The sequence below is a fragment of the Poromitra crassiceps genome, assembly GCF_964638095.1.
Source record: "Poromitra crassiceps genome assembly, chromosome: 23".
Classification (NCBI taxonomy): Eukaryota; Metazoa; Chordata; class Actinopteri; order Beryciformes; family Melamphaidae; genus Poromitra; species Poromitra crassiceps.
This window is the reverse complement of record NC_139639.1, coordinates 6393366-6413146: the sequence shown is the minus strand read 5'-3', so window position 1 is coordinate 6413146 and position 19781 is coordinate 6393366. Positions and strand designations below refer to the sequence as shown.

General features: G+C 44.3%; 1 protein-coding gene across 1 annotated transcript; it reads left to right on the top strand.

Annotated features, from left to right (window-relative positions):
- Nucleotides 1–375: 375 nt before the first annotated feature.
- On the top strand, nucleotides 376–19414 carry ppp1r7 (protein phosphatase 1, regulatory (inhibitor) subunit 7). Its single transcript, XM_083658822.1, has 10 exons — nucleotides 376–425; nucleotides 1213–1308; nucleotides 1854–1909; nucleotides 2022–2087; nucleotides 3133–3263; nucleotides 4122–4284; nucleotides 4646–4762; nucleotides 4871–4975; nucleotides 5132–5218; nucleotides 17527–19414. The coding sequence occupies exons 1-10, from the start codon at nucleotides 383–385 to the stop codon at nucleotides 17701–17703; spliced, it is 1041 nt and encodes a 346-aa protein (XP_083514948.1). The 5' UTR covers nucleotides 376–382; the 3' UTR covers nucleotides 17704–19414.
- The last annotated feature ends 367 nt before the right edge of the window (nucleotides 19415–19781 follow it).

The following is a 19781-nucleotide window of genomic DNA, read 5'->3' as shown; positions in this document are numbered from 1 at the left end:
AGGAGGTCTACCCGAGTGTGTGCATATGTTTGGCAAACTCCCACTCTGAACACAAACCTGTCCAGTGTCCAATTTGTAAAGGCTATGCACTCCAGTGAACAGCTTTTATCTATTAAGATACTGAGAAGAAAGTTCTCAATGTTATTGAAACAGTTATTGTCATACAGAAAACATCGTTTGTATTGTATAGCTTTATTTAAATGCTTAGTTTATTAGTTTAATGTGGAAAATAATCATTTTTCATTCGCCCCTGTCTGCTCTATAATTGTGCAGAATCGTTCTTTTACTTTGAAATTTTTTGAAAAATCTCACCGGAACTTCTTATATTTGCTAGCTCTTATATTTGCTCATAGAACGCAGCTAGGTCTGTTTACAGGAAATAATGGCGTCCCTGTCTGCTGTTGGAGAGCTTCAAGAAATGGAAGGTGAAATAAAGATGCAACAGTTTCATGATTTGATCAGTTGGTTGAACCGACATTTATCTAGACAAACATCTCTATATCCATTTGAGCACGGTGATCAAATCAACATTATTATTCCTAGTTGCTGGCCAAAGCTTCACCCTTGGCTTGCTAACGTTAGCTAATATGCTAACAACAACAAGCTAGCTAGCATTGCCTAGCTAACGCTAAGATGATTAGCCTCGTTTGGTAACGTTTTTACGTTAGCTAACGTCGTTATCAAGCTAGCGAGCTATCTGACACGACGAAGAGGATTTGCCCTCATCCCATTCACAGCGAGTCACAGCTTGATTCAGTGCTCATTTGTGTAACGTTAGACATGACTAGTAGGATCGTGGTTGCAGAGACATGACCAATCTTGCTAACGTTAAAGTTAACCCACCAGGATGACTACTGCACATGGCTGTCCTGAATTCACTGTTAGCTGGGGCTGGGGCCAGGCCTAGCCTTGGCGTCCCACTGACTAGAATCTGACATGGACAAAATTTGATTTCACAAATTCAGCTGAATGTGTGACTGAGATATGTATGTCAAGTCAAGTTTATTTGTATAGCACATTTCATACACAGACAGAGGCAATTCAAATACAATTCAAAGTGCTTCACATAAAATGGATGCCTCAAGAAAAGAAAATAATAAAAGAAGAGGATAAAATAGACATTTAAAAGCATGTATGTGAGGCATGCATGTGTCTTTAACCTATATATAATGACATTAAGCACCCCTTCCCATTGTCTGCTGCTGCCTGTAGTGGACCGGAGGGGTGAGTCTGAGGAGTCTGGTGATGATGAGACCCGGAGGAAGAGCATCAACGGCGAGGTGGACCCCAATCAGCCTGCGACAACAAGTAAGTCATCACAAGCCCTGTCGGGATCATGTCTATGTTCCCCGGGTTCTATGTTCCCTGGGTTCTATATTCCCCGTTTTTCACAAACCCTAAACCTAACCTCCCCCAGACCCTAACCCAAAACCTAACCTCTCCCACCCCCCACGCCTAAACCTAACCTCCCCCAGACCCTAACCCAAAACCTAACCTCTCCCAGGGAACATAGCGGGGAACATAGGACCCTATTTGGGAAAAGCGGGGAACATAGGACCCGGGGAACATAGGGATGACCCCGCCCTGTCCCTCCATAATCACTCAGGCACCTCGTGGCGTTCAGGTCGTCATCTGTAAAATGACTTTTACATCCATAACAATCAGACGTGCAAAACATAGTTTGCCTATCCATGACAGTGTTGCATAACCATCACTGGTCATTTCAGGCAAACAATATTCAGGCAGGTGCCACTGATGTTTAAAAACACCTCTCTGTGTGTACATGATCTTAATGATTACCCTGATGTAATAGCAGAGTGTGTTTATCTAATTCATTCCTACTGTCCTTTTAGGTAAAGAAGAGTCTCCTGTTGATATGGACACCATAACCTTGGACTCAGAGGAAGAGGTGAGAAGATCGTGAGAGCATTGTTGTTTGCCTCCGCTCACAAATCACAAAGCTTGAACCCATGTTTTGTGAGTGTGGAAGCAGTAAATTAACTTGTCTCTTGGGTTTCTAGGATGTAGATCTTGTTCACTGTCGTATTGGAAAGATTGAAGGATTGGAGGTGCTTCTGAAGGCTAAAGTAAGTAACTGGTCATAACCTATTTTGTGCCGCAGGAATGAGTCCAGAAAGTAGCACTTCTGGTTCCGTAAGGGGAAAAGTGAATGGGATTTTAGTATGGGGACAGCATAGTTTGTGTTCAGCAAGATAATCTTCACAAACGAGGGCCATTTTTATGGCTTTTGAAGCGTAAAAGTGTTTTTTTAACGCGATTTTCAGAAAAGACTTGTTTCCTCTGTGACCTTTGACCGAGGAGTCGAGGAAGAGACGCAAGGAGAGGAGACGAGGACAAATTGTTACCAAATGGGATGCAACCTATAACTGCCACTCTGTCAGTGTCTGATGCAGTAATGGTAGCCATGTTGGATGCAGGGTCTGGGGTTACTCCTTGGTTTGTGAAGTGACAGGAAAAACAAATGACAATTTAGGTGACATTCAGACCAAAAGCGTTTTTTTTTCAGTCAGAACGCTATGAAAATCATGTCGAGAGCGCTTCCATTGTGCACAAAACACAGCGCACGGAGCGGTTTTTTCCTGCTCCGTTTTGTTTCCCCCTGCAGTCGCGTGCAGTACAGATCAGAACACAACGACCACACGGACAGTAGCCAGCTGGTTTTGTCTGTTTGATGTTGTTCACTGTCAACACGAAAGCCAGATTATTGCCAATTCTGGCAGAAGCGGAGGTTGGAGGATCCCTCGGGAGGAGAAAAGGTAGGAAGAGTGAAAATGACGAGCAGCGCGCTTTTCCTCTAATGTTCAACTTTTTCCAGCTTTAAAACGCCCGCAGCGCTCCTCCAAAAACAACAGACGCCACCAGTGCTGAAACGCCAGGTGCGTTCATTAAAAGAGGAGCACGTCTAGCTGGCAGCTCCAAAAATGCTTTTGGTATGAATGGCCCCTTAGGGTTTCTTTCAGGCATGTTTTCCCCCCTTCCTTTTCTTTTTTTCCCTTAGTTAATCATATCAGAAGAACGAAGGTTGTTGTAGTATACAGTATATGAGAAAATAGAGCTGCCGATATCTGATTGTATCAATTTTGTTTTCTTCTTATCTCTGTGTTTATGCAGACACTCTCCTTACGACAGAACCTCATCAAAAAGATAGAGAACCTTGACAGTCTGAGCTCACTGCAGGAATTGGATCTCTATGACAATCAAATCCGCAAACTGGAGAACCTGCAGAACCTCACAGAACTGGAGTGAGTCCAAAGGAAACTGGATGCTTGCTGACCAAATTTGCTCAACTTTACCCATTGATACCTGATGCAGCATTTGTGTGTGTATCGGTCTTAAAGGGATACACACACAAATGAGGGATATACACGCAAATGCTGCATCAGGTATCAATGGGTTATGCCCTATTTGGTCCAAATTCATTTTTAGGACTGTTGTTAACATAGGACATCTCTAATGTCATCTTTGCCATGTCTGTAATCTCCAAAATTACAGAGATGGGAATGCCTACTCCGTTTTCTCTCTCTCTCTCTCTCTCTCTCTCTCTCTCTCTCTCTCTCTCTCTCTCTCTCTCTCTCTCTCTCTCTCTCTCCCTATATATATACATACATATACATTACATACACATACATACAGTATATATACACACATACATATACATACATATACAGTATATACATATATATACATATATATATATATATATATATATATATATATATATATATACATACATACATACATACATACATACATACATACAGTACATGCATACATACAATGAATGAAAGGATGTCAGTTTAGTTTGGGCTGGACTAGTTTTACCTGAGGTTATTTTTCAGGGCTATGTACAGGAGGAAAAAGGGACCAGGTTTTTACCAATAGGCCCACGCACGCACCAGCAGTCTGTAAAAATGACTGACATGGTCAGTCTGCAAAAATGGCTGACATGGTCAGATGATTCAAATGGCAAATTATAGACATGCTCTGCCAATGATCACACGACCCCACTTCAATCTTTCTATGGCTGACATTTTAGGACATGGAGAATCTTCTCAATTCCCAATGACTCTATTCAACACATTTGTTTGACTGATTAACAGGCAGCTGGACATGTCCTTCAATCTCCTGAGGAAGGCGGAAGGTCTGGAGCACTTGACTCGGCTGAAGAAACTCTTTTTGCTGCACAACAAAATAAGCTGCATCGCCAACCTGGAACAACTCACAGGCCTGGAGATGCTGGAGCTGGGCTCCAACCGCATCCGGGTGAGACCGCAAGGGCCAGTGACCTTGAAACTTTTTATGAATCCGATATTACCCAAACCTTGAAACTTTGTGTCAATCAGATATTACACAAATTAAAACCCGTTCACTGCAACATTGTGGAGTAAGAAAGAAAGAAATTAAAATACATTTCTGAATGGCTAATTCAATCATTTTTTCAAAGTACAACACACACTGTCCATTTTGCTGCAACTCGACAGTGCTGCTTAATCCAGGACCTTACTTCCTGGAACTCTTGAGAGTAAAAAACTGGTCCATTGGAGTGAATGGAGATGTCGCGACTCTTCTATATACATGGCTCTGATGTCTCTGTGTGTCTGTCTCCATTTTGTTGTGTTCACAGGTAATCGAGAACTTGGATGCGCTCGCCTCTTTGCAAAGTTTGTTCCTTGGCACCAATAAGATAACTCAGCTCCAGCATTTAGAGGGTTTGCACAACCTGACTGTTCTAAGCATTCAGGTATTCTCATACAGTCCTCCTCCATGTTTGTAGAAGTGGTAATAAGAAAAGAAAAAATCCAAATGATTAGAAATGGATGAGTGAGTGTGTTTGTGTACTTATCTCCAGAGTAACCGCATCACCAAAATCGAGGGTCTGCAGAGCCTGGGCAACCTGAGAGAGCTGTACCTGAGCCACAATGGCATTGAGGTCATCGAGGGCTTAGAGAACAATGTGAGTTATAGAAATACAGCAGAACATTTCTGAAAGGCCCGGCAGAATGCCACACCGTCCATCAAGCACTTTTGCTAGCCATGCAAAACATATGACAACAAAGTTTGTCACTATTTGACAAAATGTCATGTCAACACTGTTGGTTTCCCCTTACAGAGAAAGCTCACGACTCTGGACATTGCAGCCAACCGTGTGAAGAAAATTGAAAACATCGGCCATCTGACAGAGCTACAGGAGTTCTGGGTATGGATAGAAGTCCGTTTTTGTGGATTGACAATGGGGCTATTATTTGATGCACTTAAAATGTATTAACACATTCACTGCCAGCCGTTTTTTTTTTACTGTAGGTAGGTTCTGCCAGAGGTTTTTTTTGAGGATTCTGGCTCATCTTTCAAGACCCAAGGATTCTTTTCTGCTAAGATTTTGTGAACACACAATATCTCAAAAGAACTAATAGAATGTGTGCTTTCTCTGTCTAAAAGAGTTAGTTTGTAGAGTTAGTAGTTATGTAAGCATTAGCAGTTGAATACAGCATGGTTTCAGCGTCTGAAAAATTATTCAGAGATAAACGGCTTTTTGTGAAATTCGATCAGTCACTTTAACCATTCATTTTTGGCATCAGTAAGACGTCAGACATCTAAACAATAGTTTTGAACAGTAATTTCCTCCATAACAGCAGGAAACCCTGTTGGGGAAAATTCAGATGAAATGCCTTGTTGATGACCCAATTAATGAGTTGCTCGTTTGTAATGAATAAGATTTGTTTATTCCAATTCTCAAAAACTCTGCAGAGTGTCACAACCTCCAAGTGTTGTGCGCCGAACATAAACATGACATCTCAGTTATATCCAGCCACCCCCCTGGCACAGATGAGGTGGCCGGTTCAATCCCACGGGATATTTTCCATGAAGACAAAATAAAAGCCTGGTTCTTTCAACAAACTGAAACAGAAAATCCTCTCTACACCAGGAAGACAAAATAACACGTTATCCACTGTTCTCCAGCTGGGTTCCCCTCCTAAACAAAACAAACTGCTTCCCAGCCCATTTAAGTTAAATAGCTTAAATTTATCCATGCATGTTAATTAGCTCATAACTAAACAGAGTCTACATTATTCAACAATCTAACAATAAGCAGTCAATCAATTATTTTACCCTCACAATTCCACACTTTTGATAAGAATTAGACATTGTTATCAATTAGAAAAAGGGAAAATCATTGATAAGAAGAACATTAGTTAGTTTTTTTTATAGATATATATATAGCAAAACAATAATAGAAAAAAACTTTAACACCTTTATCCTTAATGATTAATAAAAACAACTTCATCAATTTCAGTAAGTCAGAGTGTTATATCAAACATTTTCCTGTTCAAACTTTTAGCAAAATGTTGTCATTAGTCCTTCCCCACTGAAATGAATCATTATTTTGCTAAACAAACTTTTATCACGATAAAATGAATATACTACTTTACGATTAACAATAAGAAAACAACATCAAATCAAGCATGATTATTTACCCAGAATTTCATAGCATAAACAAAGTGTGTCAGAGGCAGGATGGCCCTTTTATTGGTCCACACTTATAACAACCTGTGAAACATCAATTTCATTATCATGTTTTCACCTCCACTAGTATTGGTTACTACACGATCTCACTAAAATTCATTACCTCAAAATAAGGTGGAATCCACTCAACCTCTTCCCTTGGCTCCTTGTACATTCTGGTAGCAGGAAAACACATTCTCTGACACATTGGAACCAAGACACAATTCATAATCAGCATAAACATCATTATCGCAGCCAATATCACTCCCACCTTCACAAGTAAGCCTTGCCAAGTTCCAGTCAGCCACTCAAACCATCCCTTTCCCTTCACCTCTCTAGCTTCTAACTCAGCTCGCAGTCCCGTCATGGCTCGAATCCCCCTAGAGATTTCACCTCCATCAGCATCATTTTCTGGGATGTAAGTACAACACGTTTGCCCAATTACCGCACAAACGCCGCCACTAGCGGCCAGCATCTGGTCAAGCACCAACCTGTGTTGGAGTGTCATTATTCGTAAGGCTGTCAATTCCTTCCGGGCCGCTTTGTCAACACTTACACTGGCATTGATGAAACGTAGCAAAGCATACCTGTTCACTTCAACCTCATCCCTCACAACTCCCAGGCCTATACTAGGGACAATACTTTGACCAAATTTCTGCCATCCGTTCCATATTCTATGTTCCCATGGCACAAATTCTGGGACTGATCCTGTCAAAGCATCTCTTTTGCTACGGCTGTGTGTGTCTGACACATCTGAAACTGTCCTAAAAATCACGGTCGGTTCAACCACCTTAGACAGAGCACACACCCCTCCCCAAAGAGGAGGGAGAGATGCCCACGCTCGGTGTCCACATACCCAGTACCAGTCTGCCAACAATCTGGTCCCCTTGGGTCCCGGCACGACCGGACTGCATTCTCCTTTCCCACCCCAAGGGAGCGGTGCTGCTTGTGCTCTATTTAGAGCCAAAGCAGCATCGCTCCTTATCTCATCTCTATTACAATCACTATTAATGAGACAATTGTAAGCATGCAGTTCGTTTTGGTGAGGACAATAGGAGTAAGTTATCTGACACCTCTCCTCAGATAAGGCTCCCACATAGCGTGACCCTTTTGCAGCCACACATATCGGATATTTCACCCAATCAGGAATTTCTATTGGCTCTCGCAATGGCTCAGTGATGGCACTCCAAGCCATGTAATCATCACGTGGGGTGCACAAAGGTCCCTCTAAATCGCTAATGATTGAGTGGCCAGGAGGCAACTTCAAGGGAGTTGAGAAGTTTGCCTTTGAAAACAATACTGCTTTACCATTCACATAGCCGGGGTGGACACTTAACGCCATCAAACAGTAAGATTGGTTGAGGGACATATTTAATGCCCTAAGTCTAGTATGATGCAGGGACACTGGCATTACAGAGCACACATAACATTTGCTCATATTTGCTTTTTCCGCCAAGAATTTAGAATATCTCCACCATGTATTCGTGTGGAAGGGATGCTTCGGATCAGGGTGGTCTAAACTCCACTCTGGGTCAATTATACTGCGTCTCTTTCTCTCCATTACGATAGTCTGCATTGCAGGCATGGTGGTCGGTGTGTCAGTGGCATGCAGGTCTAATCTATCAGTCCTGTTTCTTGCATTTTGCTTTCTCCCCTCTTTCACAATCTCAGATTCCCACCATATGAACGGCACAGTGATAACAATGGCAATCACAGCAAATATACAAGTAGTTCCCCTGCATGTTAGGAAACGCCCTTTCCTCCCTCCCGTGTCCCTGTACATCTTCTTCTCTTTACGATTTTTTTTATACGCAAATGGTCCGTGCTTAATCCAATCTCTAAGATGTTGGTGTGTATCCTGTTAGTCTTCAAGCTTAATGTCTGTGAAGCAGAACAGGCGACACAAACCTCAAACCTCCTCCTGAGAGGTGAGATAGCAATCTCAGAGGCCGGCTTCTCCTGGAGGCTGCCTTCGATGAGGCGGAAAACCTCTTGCCTCAAAACCTCTTTGCCGCTCCCAGAGGCCGCCTCCGAGGAGGCGGAAAACCTCTTTTTTTTTTTGCTTCACAGCCTCACAGCTGCTTCAGAGGCTGCCTCCGAGGAGGCGGAAAACCTCTTTTTTTTACTTCCTCTCAGCTGCAGGGGCCCCACCCGTGATGGGCAGGCCTACTGACCTTCAGCAAGCAGGTCTAGTGGCGGTGCTCTCTTGCAGTGCTGGGCGTGGACCCACGTTCCTCTCTCTCCCACCTTGACGGCTGTGTGCGTGGTGAGTAGGATCTGATATGGCCCAGCCCAGCGCGCTGTCTTCCACGACTTCCTCTTGCAGTCTCGGATGAATACCCAGTCCCCTGGGACCAGGTTGTGCAGTGGTCCCGTCGCAGGCTTGGGTAAGGCCTCTTTGACTTGTCTGTGCACCTGCTGAAGAGTTTTGGTTAAATTCACACAGTACTTCAACATATCATGATCAAAGAGATCCGTTGATAACGAGATCCCTTTGGCTGGACTTACGCCAGTATTGGCAGGTCTGCCATAGAGAACTTCAAACGGGCTCAGGCCACACCTGGCCCTAACTCCTGTCCTTATTTGAAATAGTACTATTGGCAGGACCTTTGTCCATGGGAGGCCTGTTTCGGCACAACATTTAACCAATTTCACCTTCAATGTTGCGTTCTCGCGTTCAATTGCTCCTCCACTCTGTGGATGATAAGCACAGTGTGTTTTCAAATCAATACCATAGTAATCTCCTATCTGGCTGATTACTTGGTTGACAAAATGTGCTCCATTATCACTGCTGATCATTCTAGGCACGCCCCATCTTGGAATGATTTCAGTGATCAGTGCCTTTGCCACTGCTTGAGCATCATTTTTCCGTGATGGAAAAACTTCCAACCATTTTGAAAACATATCCACCATTACCAAACAATGCAGTTTCTTTTCTGATGGAGAAAGTTGGACAAAGTCCATCATGACGTGATCAAATGGCTGGTCTGGTGGTGGGTGAGCTGCATGTGCTGTTCTCAAAACAGCCCTGCCCACATTGTGCTGAGCACAGATGACACATTTCTCACAGAATCTCTGAGAGTAAATTGTGAATCCTTTCGTAAACCAATGCTGTCCCACAGCAGCCTGCATAGCTCCCTTTGACACATGCGTACGACCATGTGTCAATTTTGCATAGTGTGGGAACAGCCATTTTGGAAGACATGGTTTACGATTAGGACCCTCCCACACTCCATCCCTTCTTACACATCCATGTTTACGCCATGCTGACACCTCCTCTTGCGAAGCTTTAGCCTGCAGCTCAGAGAGGGGCGGTGGCATGCACGTGTGTGGGAGAGTGTCCTCTTCACTCAGCAAGGAGAAGTGCTGAGGCAGTTTGACAGCATTCTTTGCTGCCGCGTCAGCCAGTGCATTGCCCCTGGACACTGGGTCAGTATTCCCAGTGTGTGCTTCACATTTACACACAGCAATGTTTTTCGGGAGCAGAATGGCATCAAGCAACATGGCGATTAATTTGTGATGCATGCACGGTTTACCAGTGGATGTCAAAAATCCTCTCTGCTTCCACAAAGTGCCAAAGTCATGCACCACGCCCCAGCCATACCTGCTATCGGTATGGATTGTAACAGAGCGGCCTTCTGCCAATTCACAAGCTTTAATCAGCGCTGCCAGTTCGGCGGCCTGGGCGGAGCAGTTAGCTGGCAACGAGGAAGCATACAAAACGTCGTGTTGTGATACCACTGCAAAACCCACTTCATTAACACCTGTGACCTTATTACGGGAGGCAGAGCCATCCACAAACAACTCTAGGTCTGGATTAGTGAGGGGCACTTCCTGCAAATCAGGCCTAGGTGAACACACTGCTATAACTGTTGCAACACAGTCATGTGGCTCCCCGTCCTCTGCTGTAGGAAGCAGCGTGGCTGGGTTAAGCACTGTGCACCTTTTAACTGTAATGTTTGGCATGTCCAAGAGGCAATGGTTATATCGCAACCATCGACTGGCTGACAAATGACTAGTCTTCTGCTCGAGCAGCAGCATTGAAACCGCATGTGGCACTAGTAAAGTGAGACTAGAATAGCCCACATAATCACGTGACGCATGCACGGCTTTCTCAGCAGCGGCTACGGCGCGAAGACATGTTGGTAGACCAGCGGCCACTGGGTCAAGTTTCGTGGAAAAATATGCCACTGGTCGCAGACGGGCACCATGCTCTTGGAGCAAAACAGAGGTCATAAAGTCCCCTTTGGTGTCTACCGTCTGAATGAACGGTCGCGTCGGGTCAGGTAGTCCTAGTGTAGGGGTACTTTGCAAAGCCATTTTTAACTTTTCAAATGAGGCCTCCGCCTCTGTCGTCCATGTCACTTTACTACCTGCAGTCAGTCCTTGTCCGTGTGCGATGGCACTCAACGGAGCTTCCAAATGTGAGTAATCAATAATGAAAGTTCTACAGTACGATGTCATACCCAGAAAAGATTTCACCTGTTTTACTGTTAGTGGTTTTGGAATCCCCTGTATCGCTTGTTTTCTCTTTGGCGATAAGGATTTGCCATTTTGAGTGATCACATGACCTAGAAACACAACCTCTTTCTGGCAGTACTGCAGTTTGGAAGCGCTCGCTTTATGACCTCCGTCATAAAGGTGTCGCATCAGTTTCAACGTGTCTGTCTTGCATTGATCCTCCGTGGGCGCTGCGATCATTATATCATCGACATATTGGAGAAGGGCGCTGCCCTGTGTCAGTTCCAGGTCCTCCAAATCATTTTGGAGGGCCTGGTTGTAGATCGTAGGTGATTCCGCATAACCTTGACACAAACGCGTCCAGGTGAAGGTTTTCCCCTTAAACGAAAACGCAAACCAAAACTGACTGTCTGGGTGAATCGGCACACTGAAAAACGCATTGCTCAGATCGATCACGCTGAAATATTTACATGTAGGAGGAATGCGAGACAGAATAGTGTATGGATTTGGTACATTTGGTGCGCGTTGCTGAACCGCATCGTTTACAGCCTTTAAGTCCTGGACAAAACGCCACTCATCTGGGGCGCCCTTGTCCCGGATCTTTTTGACTGGAAATATTGGTGTCTGCACAGGAGACGCTTCGCAGGGAATGATTACCCCCGCCTTCAACAGAGCGTCGAAAACCGGTGTAATACCATCAACAGCTTCCTGCTTAAGCGCATATTGTTTTGCTTTTGGTCGATAGTGGGATTTTGGGGTTATCACCACTGGTTCCATACTTTTGATCAGTCCCACATCATATTTCCCTCTTGCCCACAAACCCTCAGGTACCTCAAAAAGTTCAGGAATTGTTGATATGTCACATTTGACCATTTGATCATCCCTCGTCATTGAAATGACTTCTCCAGCGGCTGTGGTTGCTAATGATACCACCTTATCAGCGTGCACCACTGCACCAAAGGTCTGTTTGAAAACATTGGTGCTATCAAGCCTGATAGCAACCATAACATCCTCCTCGCTTGTCCGCTTCCAAGAGGTGATATCCTCGCATTCCTTAACCCACGGGCCCAGATCACGCCATTCATCCTCAGCCGCTTTGGCCAGGGCCACGTGGGGAAAGGAATCTTTTACATCAAAAAAACATTTATCATTGTGTGACTGTTCCCTTTGGTCGGTGTGCGGCTTAGGTTCCGTTAACGAAACCGAAATCGCACATCGACTAGCTGACCAAAACATTGTTTTCAGTGTGAGTTCCTCCCTCTCACCACTGTTTTTGGCCCATTGCATTTCAAATACTTCATCTGGGCCTGTATTTACATGTGTAATGCAGTGCAAGTTGTCAGTTTTCACCAGCTGGGCTCCTGGTTGACATCTAGCTTTGGCCTTACTGATCAAATCAGTAATCACTTTGCCGGCTGAGGTGGAACTATCAATTTTCCACTGGTAGATGAACAATGGAATCATAGGGTCCTGTTTCACCATTGTGTAATTTGCATTTAAATCTAGCTCTGTCAATCTTTTTAACTGTAGCCCTTCAGGTGTGGAGATTAAACAGATGCCCAAACGAATTATCAGATCTCTCCCCAACAAATTCATGGGGCAGCTAGACGAGTACAGGAAAGAGTGTTTTATCTTCCCTTGAGCCTCGTCCACACACTGCAGTGGCACAGTGTAATTTTCATCCACAATGTTACCTGAAGCAGTAATTGATTTCACCCAACGCCCACTCAGAGCTGGCTTTTTTGACAGAGCTTTATGACAGATTACACTCTCGGATGCCCCTGAATCCACCAAAAACTGTATCATCTCACCGTCTACCAAGAGCCGCAACTGTGGCAACGCCTTGTGGGCGCTGTCCCTATACATAATGTATGAGTCAGTTGGTGGCTGCAGTGTTTTTTCAAGCCTATCTATTGTATTTTGAACAGCTGTAGCGTGTAAGCATGTGTGTGTGTTTACACTTCCCTGTTCATGTCCTGTAGTGGAGGCTCTTGTCTGGTCTTGGCACGGCGCCACACCCCTCTCTAGTCAGTTAGAGTTAGACTCGTTTGGCATAAATCCCCCTTGTTGTTGTTGGTACTGTCCAGGTTGGAATTGTCCCCTTGGTGTCTCAAACTGTCCATTCTGGGCATCGAACTGTCCATTCTGGGCGTCGGGACACTCATTTTTCCAATGCCCATGGCGGCCACATCGAGCGCATTGGTCCCACCCCAAAGGCTGACGTTGCCCTCCTGGCTGTCGACCTCTCCCATCTCTGCCATTTCTCCCTCCGCGACCAAACTGTCCTCTTTGTCGTGGCCACCCTCGTCCTCTCACTCCCCCCCGGCCTGTCTGCGGGTTGGTGTTATAAAGCAGTGTCATCATACTCTCATGCATCGCAATCTCTCGCTTGTCCTTGGTCCTCTTCTCAATGTCCTTTTGCTGGCTCTCAGCATGAGCCGCGTGTTTCTCAATGTCCTCAAGTTTTGCTCCCATCCACCCGATGCACTGGTTCTTCACGCTCTCGGCGAGTTCTGGTCTCATGTTCATGAGGAAAACGTTGCGCAAATGGGCTTCATATGTTCCCACAATTGCGTTTCCCCAAGCTGCCTCACCTGGCGCCTCCATGCCGCTGCAATTGTTGAAGACCTCTGTGAGACGGAAGCGGAAGTCATGCACATCCTCATCTTCCCTTTGCTTAGTGTCCGTCACTTTCTTCATGTTGATATGAAGTGGGAAAGCAATCAGCATGCGGTCACAGATGCCTTTAACCATGTCTCTGTATGCAGCATTGTCAACATGTGCATATTCTTCTCTCTTCACTCTCACGTCTTCTGCTGGCAGCCCCTCCCCCACTCTCTGCCATTTGCTCACCTGCATGTTTATCCTCAGCAAGCGTTTCAGTTCAGCTGACGTGGGGCGATGCTCTTGACAGAAAGCATTTAATTCCACATTGTACTTTATTCCTCCCACAACTGCTGGGTCAGGGAGGAGGCTCGCAGCCTTCTGCATATCCTCTAGTCCCCACGGGCGGTGGACTAAAATCACTCCATCTTGTCCTGCCACCTCTATCATTGGTGCTGTAGTATGCCCAAATGCAGAGGCGGCAGGCAGGAACGCACTGTCTTCCGTGGGGTGCTGCTCTTTACCGGATTGTGCTCCAGGTGCTGTATCTCCTGGGGCGCTACGGCCCTGGCTTGAAGCACGAGACATGCTGGGGGTTCGACATCGTTGCCCACGGCGGCCATCTCGGCTTAGGCTGCCGCTGGGTTTGAATGCATATTCCATTCCAGATCGCGTTGTCCTGGGTGAAGCGCTGGGCTCATCCAGGTGTCCCATTTTCTCTTCTGCCGCACGGAGTTCATCTGTGGGATACAGTGAAGCTGCCTGTGTCGGTGGAGGCAATCCTGAGCTGCCTGCTGGTGCTGCTGTGCTGGGGAGGACATAGGAGGGTGGCGCTGCTGGCATTGGCACTGCTCCAAAAGATGCGATTGGGAGCATGTAGATGGGTGGCCCTCGCACTTCTCCCGCCGCTGCTCCAGCCGCTTCTTGGACAACCTGGACAGCCGGTGGTGGCTGCGCTGCTCGGGGTGGGCAACCGTCCAACTCCAGATCAAGAACCTTTGAAACACATTGGGAGACACGAGCTGCGTTATCTGTTTTCACACGAGATTTGTCATGCCTGGTTCTCGCCTCCTGCTCCCATTTCATAAATGAAATCCAGTCTGGCTGGAACTTTTTCAATTCACCTTTCTTGTTTTGTTTTTTTACTTTTTCCCCATACTCAATCATTTTAGCCTTGAGTATTTCCAACTGGTGCAGACTAAAACTCCCAGCATTTGGGAACCCAAAATATGTCACCCAGATTGGCACCTGTTCAACACTTTCTTCTCCATAGTTTTTTCTCATGAATTTGATGTTGGGGGCTTCCATGTCAGCCCTTTCCAAGCTCTTGTCATTATTATTTCCCATCTTTTTTCTTTTCTTTTTTTTTGTTGTTTGTCTGTTGTTGTTTTTTTTTTTTTTTTTTTTTTTATTATTATTATCTTTTTTTTTGTTGTTTTTTTTTGTTTTTTTTGTGGGTTTTTTTTTTTTTTTTTTTTTTGAATGACAAGTTAGACCATAGCTGTTATACCTTCTACATATATATATGGCTCCAAATGTAGAAATGTTGGTACCAATCAATCAAAACATACACATATATATTTTAACTGATCTGGTTTGGTGTAGGCTACTGTGTGTGTAGAGGTGTGTATATGTGTGCGTGTATCTGTACGTGTGTGTGTATGTGTGTGTCTGTAGGTGTTTGTGGGTGTGCGTGTATGTGTGTCTGCTTGTGTGTCTGTGTGTGTGTGTGTGTGTGTGTGGATGTAGGTGTGTGTGTGTGTGTGTGTGTGTGTGTGTGTGTTAAACCACTGCCCTCAAAACAAACAGCAAACCCACCATTGATTTGCCATACAAATAAACACACTCTCTTATGTTGCCGGCCGGCTTACTCAAAACACTTATAAAACCTTAAAACCCAAATCAAAGTAAGTTTTGTGAATTTTTATACCTCCTCTCACAAAATTCAGGTCTGGGTATGTGTTTTTTTCCACTACTGCAGTTTTTAGACGCTAAGTATACCTTTCAACTTACGTCGACGCCAGGTATACCTTTCAACCTGCGTATTACTGTTTGCCCGTCGACAAACAGGCCGATTTTCCTTCTCTAAATCTTGCCCAAATATGAGTCGGCTAATAGTAAGCTCCTCTTACACGTGCGTTCTAACCTAACGCATCGCCTCACCCTCTCGGCAGTGAGTATATCCGATAACGGCAATAGTGAGTTTTATTTAATATTATCTCACGCGAGCATCCCCGGGACCCCGCACTCCCCTCAAAGGCAATGAATTGCCCAGGCAGAAGTTACATCCGTTCTCCACTACACAATCCCCCAGACCTGTACCTTTTACCAAAAATTGCAATTACCTATGTTTTAAAACCAACTGTATAACAGTATTCAGCTAAACAAAATTTGCGATAATTGGTCAATCAACAACAATGCATTCCACACATCTCACCGGATTTTTTGCAGATCTCAATCACCGGGCAGGGCTGCGCGGCGGGCCGACCCCTCCACTCGTGAGCTAAAACGAGGTTCGAGGTCCTGCAACAGGAGATGATCAATCAGTCGACTCCCCGTTCACAGCCTGGTCCAGCAAAAAAGTATTACAATCCCGGACAGAGCCCCCAAGTTGTTGGGGAAAATTCAGATGAAATGCCTTGTTGATGACCCAATTAATGAGTTGCTCGTTTGTAATGAATAAGATTTGTTTATTCCAATTCTCAAAAACTCTGCAGAGTGTCACAACCTCCAAGTGTTGTGCGCCGAACATAAACATGACATCTCAGTTATATCCAGCCACCCCCCTGGCACAGATGAGGTGGCCGGTTCAATCCCACGGGATATTTTCCATGAAGACAAAATAAAAGCCTGGTTCTTTCAACAAACTGAAACAGAAAATCCTCTCTACACCAGGAAGACAAAATAACACGTTATCCACTGTTCTCCAGCTGGGTTCCCCTCCTAAACAAAACAAACTGCTTCCCAGCCCATTTAAGTTAAATAGCTTAAATTTATCCATGCATGTTAATTAGCTCATAACTAAACAGAGTCTACATTATTCAACAATCTAACAATAAGCAGTCAATCAATTATTTTACCCTCACAACCCCCCTCTGCTTCCAACTCCTCCCTCCGTGTGTGTTCTTCTTGGCTGCAGCGGGCTGCGGGCATGTCACCAGTCTCACTGCTTTGCTGCTGCTGTGCCTGTCTGCGCGGCCGCTCTTTGAGGAAGTCTGGATGGACTCGCTCGTTTCTTGGAGTTTTGGTTGAGAGCTTTGATGAAGCTTTTGCGATTCTGGTCATATTTATGCTGCGTGTTTCAAAGTGTGTTCCACCCGTAATCTATTATGCAAATTTGCAATCCCGCACCGCCAGCAATCAGCGCGAATACGAAAGCGTTTTCGCCAATCCATTTTCATGAGAATGGCTTCGAGGAAGCCATTCTCATGAAAATGCTTGCCTTCCTCTAGTCAGGAGAGCACTGTCGCCACTTAGTGGGTCGGTGGAATGGGTTGTAAACGTTCGGTGGTTCCAATAATTATATAAGAGATGTAAAAGGGTTAGATGCACATCCCACGGTCAAAAAAAAAAAATCATTTTTTTGACGGAGTAATACGTCATTGGCAGTGAACCGTTGGATTTTTTTTGACGGAGTAATACGTCGTTGGCAGTGAACGTGTTAAGATATGAGATATTTCTGTTTTTTTTTAATGTATTTTAGATTTAGAATGTAAATTGTCTATAAAATATAATACATGTTAATGTCATGTAATTTCACACAACATCAACATTTATTTTTGACCCACGGCCCTCGATCCAGATACATTTTTGGCCCTTCATAGGAAAGAATTTGGGCACCTCTGGTCTAAAATATGTGTCTGGCCTACATAAAACCAAACAACCTGCTTCCTCCTAACTCCCATGCAACCTCTCCCCTCCCTCCCTCTCTCTCCTCAGATGAACGATAACCAGATAGACAACTGGTCAGATCTGGATGAGTTGAAGAACGCCAAAACTCTGGAGACGGTCTATCTGGAGAGGAACCCGCTACAGAAGGACCCGCAGTACCGGCGAAAGATCATGCTGGCGCTGCCGAGCGTACGCCAGATCGATGCCACCTTCATCCGCTTCTGAGCTGCTGAGTCCAGCACTCTTGTCTGCCAGCGTCACAGTGTTCTCCTCTTACCTTAGCGCCCCCTGCCTGCCCCTACCCATGAAACGGACCTCATTCTGAGGCACGTCGGCCTCACAGACACTATGCCGACGTGTGTGCACACAATCCTACACAAATGTCTACATTCTGACATGAGAATCACCCATGGCTCACTCACTTAACATGCTAACATACCTGCACTTATGTATACACTCATACACAACTTGATCTATGCTATGGCGTGAACGCTTATTAATTTATTAGGCTGGATAAGAACTGTGAAAATAAGATAAGAGAAAGAGATAAGAGATAAGAAAAGTTGATTTTATCCTACTCCCATCTAAATTGTTCTTCCTGCTATTTTTTTTTCTTGCATGTGGGATACAGTATGGGGATAGAGGCTTCATCCTCACAACGCCCTTCAGAATTCATTTTATTTCACATTATTCTTGCACTGCGATCTTACTACTTGAGGGATTTTGTGAGTACTACTCCTTTATTTTGACAGGATGAGACTGGTCTTTACCTCATAAGGTAGAAAACCAGGCACCAGTTGTGTGGATAATGCAGAGTAGGGAACTGCTCAACGTCAAGATTATATAAAGGGAAAATCCATTCTAAAACAGAATTTACACACGTTAATCCACAATGTACTGAACCCGGGTACCAAACAGTCCGAAATATCTCAAACGAAGCTTCAGATGCCATATAGATGGCCTACATTTCACATCAATTTAAAGTAGCACAGTAAACTGGCACTTTCATAGGAAATGTTATCCTTTGTAGAGAGGCAAAAGTGACCGCCTACTTCCTGCTTCAGCACTGTACCAGAGATTTTCACCCGCTATTTATTTTCCCATAGACATTTCATAAAATGCTTATAAAAATGGTCAAACCAAACGGTTCAGATATATCTAGAAACAGGAGAGAGACCACATAACATTTCACTCGGACCAAAATGTACAAAAATTGCGGATTTAAAGACAATATCTTTTCTGTGTAGTTTTTTTTTAAAGTTTTGGTCCAAGTGAAATGTTCTACGGTCTCTCCCGATTCTAAATATAGCTGAACCGTTTGGTTTGACTATTTTTTACAAGTATTTTACGAAATGTCTATGGTAAAATAAATGGCGGATAAAAATCTCTGGTACAGTGCTGAAGCAGGAAGTAGGCGGTCACTTTGCCTCTCTATAGCATAAACTGACGAATAAGTTTAATAAACCGGTATTTCATCTATTCCTGTTATGGGGCAAATGTTGCTGTCCAGCAGGTTTAACTATCTGATCGGCAGAGGTTTTACAGGATATAGCCAGGCCCATTTAGTTAAATCCTCATTTCATAGGCAATGAAGCGGCACCAGAGTTGTCATAACGGGTGAACTGGTCTCAGGCATGGCTAACTACGGTTATAAGAAACTTAAATGCTGTAAGCACGGACATCTTAATGATCTTTTTTTTACGCATTGTTTTTAAGCTGTATTAAGGCTCTGGTACTACAGTGACATCTGTAGTATTCCATCGTCACACTAATGTTGCTTAAATAGGATTTTTGGTGTTTACTTGTTGGCCATGTTTGCCATATAGGATTAATTTGTTCTCTTGTATATATAATGCTTGAGTGCACTTGATTTACTCCCTGTTACAATTAAAGAGACGGATCTTTTATACAAGACTCAATTTCTGCCTCACGACTAAAAGGCCCAACATGGATACAATTTGAGTAGCATCAAATCAATTCACTTGTAGTGTGTTGCATGGTTTCATGAAATGGTGAATTTTGACTAAACAAAAGCTAAAGATAAGTGTGTGTTTGTTTTGTTTTTTTGCAATATAAGATGCTGACCATTACCATCTCATCCGATTCCTTAAACTGCACTCAATGGGCCTTCAAAACCATAAAGAAGTAGCTAAGTAGGCTACCTATTTTGACAATTTGCTACTGCAGTGCAGGTGAGAAAATAACTATCTGAGCTCTTACCAATTGCTCCTGCTTTAAATCAAGAGGTTTTTGGTAAACCTAGACCTTGACTCATCTGCAGATGGTTTATGGCCCCAGGAATA

Bases quoted from the DNA above. Each gene is read 5' to 3' on its own strand.
- ppp1r7 (XM_083658822.1), top strand. From the start codon at position 383: ATGGCGTCCCTGTCTGCTGTTGGAGAGCTTCAAGAAATGGAAG. The intron at 1,309-1,853 runs GTAAGTCATCAC...CTGTCCTTTTAG, and splicing joins CAATCAGCCTGCGACAACAA to GTAAAGAAGAGTCTCCTGTT. The intron at 4,763-4,870 runs GTATTCTCATAC...ACTTATCTCCAG, and splicing joins TGACTGTTCTAAGCATTCAG to AGTAACCGCATCACCAAAAT.